This window comes from Vicia villosa, linkage group LG7, assembly GCF_029867415.1.
Source record: "Vicia villosa cultivar HV-30 ecotype Madison, WI linkage group LG7, Vvil1.0, whole genome shotgun sequence".
Lineage (NCBI taxonomy): Eukaryota > Viridiplantae > Streptophyta > Magnoliopsida > Fabales > Fabaceae > Vicia > Vicia villosa.
The window spans coordinates 112,038,745-112,043,642 of NC_081186.1; the positions used below are offsets into that span (position 1 = coordinate 112,038,745).

General features: G+C 36.6%; 1 protein-coding gene across 1 annotated transcript; it reads right to left on the bottom strand.

The window, feature by feature from the left end:
- Positions 1–3,583: 3,583 nt before the first annotated feature.
- Positions 3,584–4,470, bottom strand: LOC131618296 (uncharacterized). The gene is made up of 2 exons (XM_058889549.1): positions 4,359–4,470; positions 3,584–4,277 (listed from the first exon to the last, which is right to left on the bottom strand). Exons 1-2 carry the CDS (start codon positions 4,407–4,409, stop codon positions 4,014–4,016), a joined length of 315 nt encoding a protein of 104 aa, XP_058745532.1. The 5' UTR covers positions 4,410–4,470; the 3' UTR covers positions 3,584–4,013.
- Positions 4,471–4,898: the final 428 nt, after the last annotated feature.

A 4,898-nucleotide genomic window follows, 5' to 3' on the forward strand; every position in this document is an offset into this window, starting at 1 on the left:
GAAACTAAGTTATCAGAGGCTGAATGGTGTCAAAGCAGATACGATCAGTTGAACTTAATCGAAGAAAAACGTATGACTGCTCTATGCCATGGACAGTTATACCAAGCAAGGATGAAACAAGCTTTCAACAAAAAGGTTCGACCTCGTGAATTTCAAGAAGGCGACCTCGTGCTTAAAAAGATCTTGTCTTTTCAACCAGATTCTAGGGGCAAATGGTCTCCTAATTATGAAGGCCCGTATGTTGTCAAAAGAACATTTTCTGGCGGTGCCATGACTCTTGCAACCATGGATGGTGACGAACTCCCATATCCTATGAATGCTGATGCAGTCAAGAAATACTTTGTCTAAAAAAATACAAAAGAACAGCTCGGTAAGTCGAAAACCCGCAAAGGGCGACTTAGGCAAAAATGAGCGTCTCGGTGGACTGAAAACCCGAAAGGGAGGTCCAGGCAAAAGTTAGAGACAATAAACAGAAAAAAATTCATCCTGGTAGATTGAAAACCTGAAAGGGAAATCTAGGCAAAAATTAAGGATTTATGACAAAGTAACTGCATCAGTCCATACTTCGTCACCTGAGGAGTCTTTTTCATCAAAGGATCTTCAAACAAATCATCGCCAATCTGAAGCAACAAATACAGTTGGAACTCAAAGTTGTTAGGGGGAATAGTGGTTATTGCTTTCAATGTAGCCTTTTCCGCATAATTACCATTTCCAACTTTTGTAAATACTCCATGGAATCACGCCTTTAGCTGATTTCCATCCTATTAAATAAATTTGAGCCTTGTGCCCATTTGTTTGCAATCTTTAATTTCTTTCAGCTTGCAAAATGACGCTTTAATTGTGTTATTCACTTTTGAAACAAAAAAAGAAAAAATCAGTTTTAAATGAATTTACTTCACTTTTCTTTTTCAAAATAAAAGCGAAATTTTCCTTTGAGTTGTGAACAACGGAAGGAACATCAGCAGTCGTCTCCATAAGATGAACAAAAGGATTCTCCCTGAAAAATTGTTGAGACAGCGGTATTCTTGTCCCAGAAAAGAATTCATGAAGCAATTATCCCTCGAGGTAAAGAAGCTCTTCTATCCCCAGTGAAGAAGCTCTTCTATCCCCAATGAAGAAGCTCTTCTATCCCCAGTGAAGAAGGTCTTTTATCCCCAGTAACGAAGATTTTCTATCTCCAGTGAAAAGGTTCTTCCATCTCAATAAGAAAAGATGCTCATCTTCCCCAGAGAAGTTTAAAGCACGCAACACCATTCATCACCTATGTTATCTACACCGTGTTGAAGAACATTTGCCAAGTATCTGGTTGTATTGCGACGTTGGTCCTTCTCCAGTATATACTTCATTGTCTGTCAGTTTCGTCAGCATGCATGCTACATTCATGACATTCATCATTCATACATATTTGCATCATCTATGCATTCTTGCATTTTTCAATGTTTGCTTCAATAATCACTTGTTCAGGATATATCTATCCCAAAAAAAAAAAGAAAAAGGAAGAGAAAGAAAAAAGAAGAAAGAAAAGAAAAAAGAAACAAGTATGGGCGTGTCATCTCTCCAGTAGGTTGTCACCCATAAGCAGAAATAACATCCTTTCTTTCTCCAGTTCCCCACTGAGATCATTCCTCGTGGAAGAAGGTTGCTTTAGTTTCTCCTCTCAAAACAAAGGAGAAAATCCCCATTCGAGTTCATTCCTCATGGGTACAAAGTCTTGTTTGACTTTTCTTTCCAATTCATTCTTGGTTAGAACCTTGTCTTTACCAAAGATTCAAATTCCGATTCCTCAAACAGAGTCGTGAAAAATAGACCATAAGCAATAGCCTCATCATCTGAGCAGCTTATGTCTCTTCCAAAAGATTTTTCCTCTCTAGGAAATCAATCATGAAGACCATTTGACAATCAGGGCCTTATTACTGTTCACAAGGCTGAATAACCAGTAATTTCCCTAGCAAAGTCTCCAGAATCATTTTATCACTCGGCTGATAATTGATCATGTCTTCAAAACCACTATCACGAGGCTGGTAGTCGGTAATCCTTTTGTTCTGGTTATGTTATTCAACATGTCTATCACAAGGCTGATAGTCGGTAATATTAACCGAACCTTTGAAACTCTTTTTACCTTGTCAAGTCTATCACCATGCTGATAGTCGGTAATACGGTTTCACACCTTCCACCTTCGCATTATTAAACAAGTCTATCCCCAAGCTGATAGTCGATAATGTCGATAGGTAAGCTTTTCTTACAAAGCTATCATTCCCCGGTGAAGCATACACTTGCTTTCCCGAAAAGAAGAAAAAAAGGATTCTCTTTCTAAAACGGACTGAGACATCCTTCCCAATCTCTTGTCCTCAGTGAAGTCAGTTCTTGATATCCCTCGGTAAAGATATCCTTGCATCATTCGCAATTTTGGTATCTTAGGTCCAAAATTCGCGTCTTCTGATATTTAAGTCTCTTCCACCCTATCAAAACGAAGATTTTCAATCTTCATGTCTCAGGTTGAAGAAACTTAAATAGGGGCATCTGTCATACCCCAATTTTTGACCTAAGATACCACCTCATATCATTGCATATGCATCATTTGCATCTCTAACAAATTGCATAGCCTGTGTTTGTTACTTGTGACTCAGCAGGATTTGATCAGGAAATCACTCATCAGTACAAGTAACAATCAATTAGGGTTTTGTTCTCCCTTCATTTCAAATGAATCATCTTCATCAACAATCAACATTTGGTCCTCAGAGATTCATTTCAACAAGCTCAAAGACTCTGAACCAACCAAGTTAGGGTTTTGACTGAAGATAGCATACTCCTGATTTTTGCTCAGAATTTGATCTAATGACTTGGGACATGACCTCAAGACCCCAAGTGCATCATTTTTACATAATCCATTGGCTCAAGACATCTCCTACACAAGGATTGATCAACAGTGAAATTGCAAATCATCAGATTAGGGTTTTGAACTATTAGGGACCGAAATCAGGGATCACATTTGGGAAACCCTAAAAATCCCCAGGAAGTCAATCAAAGGTTTCAATCATCTTCAAATAATCCCTATGACAATATCCAATGGAAATTGTGTCTCAATTCAAGATCCATAGTCATCAATTTGTGTTCATTTGAAGTGTGCCATTTTCAATTTGTGCGATTCAAGAGATTAGTTTGGAATTTGTTCAAAGAATTGGCATGTGGATTTGTCATTGATGAAAGAAAGTGTTTCATATGGATTGCTTGGAATTTAGAAAAAAATTCAAAATTATCCATAAGGATTTCTTCAAGGTTTGCAAAAAAGGAGAAGACATTATCCATTTTGAGTTCATTTTGAAAGAATTGCTTCAAGTATGGTTCTAAGACCATGAATTCAAGAATTTCAAGTTCAATGTTATTTCAAAGATCCATGATGGCAAGAACATGTTTCAAGGCCTAAAATTCAAAGGATTTCCTATCATTTTCTATTCAAAAGGAATTCAAATTCCATTCAAGGTCATTCAAGAATAATTCAAAGCTTCATGCTTGAATAACAATTTCATTCAAGTTCTAAAAGAAATTCAAGCATTTACATGGAACGAATGCGTTACAAGTGCACTTTATCCAAAATTCAAGAATTACAAAATTCCATTCATTTTCAAGAATACAAAGTTTCATTCATACAAAGTTGGAATTACAAGGAAAAGAAAAAAATAAAACTTCAAATGCAATTCTTGAATTCTTCAAATCTCCATCCTTCAAGTTCAAGCTTCTTCATGCTTTCTTCAAAGTCCTCATGCAACATGAAAAAGAAACATAAGAGGGGTGAATTTAGCAAAAGAATAATTCAAGACAAAAAGGGGTGTATTTAACAAAAGAATAATTTCAAGACAAAAAAGAGATCAAAGAGAGATTTTTTTTCCCACTTGCATAAGAAATATCTCATGAAGAATATTCTTGCAATCATTACAATTTGCCAATCAAGTTTATTATCATCCAAACATGCCCTTAACTTTTTCTATAAATAGAAGGCCTCATTTCATTGCAAATCACACCAAAGCTACTATACTACTAGCTTTCTCACTTCTCTCTTTTCTCTCACAGTTTTCAAGTTTCTTGGCAAGAAGAAGCAATTCTTCAAACCAAAGAAAACCACTTGAGAAGTGAGAATTCCTAGTTACAAAGTTCCATGGTTTGAAGAGAGTGAAGAAGAAATTCTTCATACCTTGGTGGAGAGTTCCAACTTGAAGTCCATCTTCAAGTCTTGAAGCAAGTTCAAAGAGAGGTGTTATGGCATCACCTTCATCAAAAGCCTACAACAACAAGCAAAGTTGTTAGAGATTGTTAGTAACAAATTCAAGGTTGTTAGTAACAATAAAGAATTCAAGGCATACCTCAAACCGGCGAACACCTCCTCGCCGTAGGTAAGTTGTATTCATCCTCATACTCAAATATTATTGTTTAAATCATTCTTGCAAATATGTTATTCTTGTGCATAGCTGAAAAATTGAAAACAAGCAAAGGTTGAATTTTTGTTGCTGTAAGTGAACAAAACAAAAACGCATAAGCAACAGCAAAGGTTCACAATTAATCCAAAGTTGCAGGATCAACATGTAACAATTTCACAGAGCTGCAATTCAGAATCATACAACAAGCAATTTCAACACAAAAATTCAGCAAAGCAACGATAACAACTTGCAGCCAGCAGCAAGAATTCGGTTCAGCACCATAACAATAATTTACAAAGAAACTGTTCAGACTTGCAACGAAATTTCAGCAATAACAACAAATTGCAACAGGTGCAGAATCAAAACAGTAACAACAACAAATTTGCAGTAGATTCCAGAAGCTCAAAAAAGGTCGATACATACCTCAAACACAAAATCCGGCGAACACCTCATCGCCGCAGGTAAGTCGTTTCCACCTTCGACCTC

What these genes read in the sequence shown, in the direction of transcription:
- LOC131618296 (XM_058889549.1), bottom strand. Translation starts at nt 4,409, where the DNA reads ATGAGGATGAATACAACTTACCTACGGCGAGGAGGTGTTCGCCGGTTT. An exon ending in GAGGTGTTCGCCGGTTTGAG is followed by an intron (nt 4,278 to 4,358) that starts GTATGCCTTGAA and finishes TTGTTGTTGTAG; the next exon opens with GCTTTTGATGAAGGTGATGC.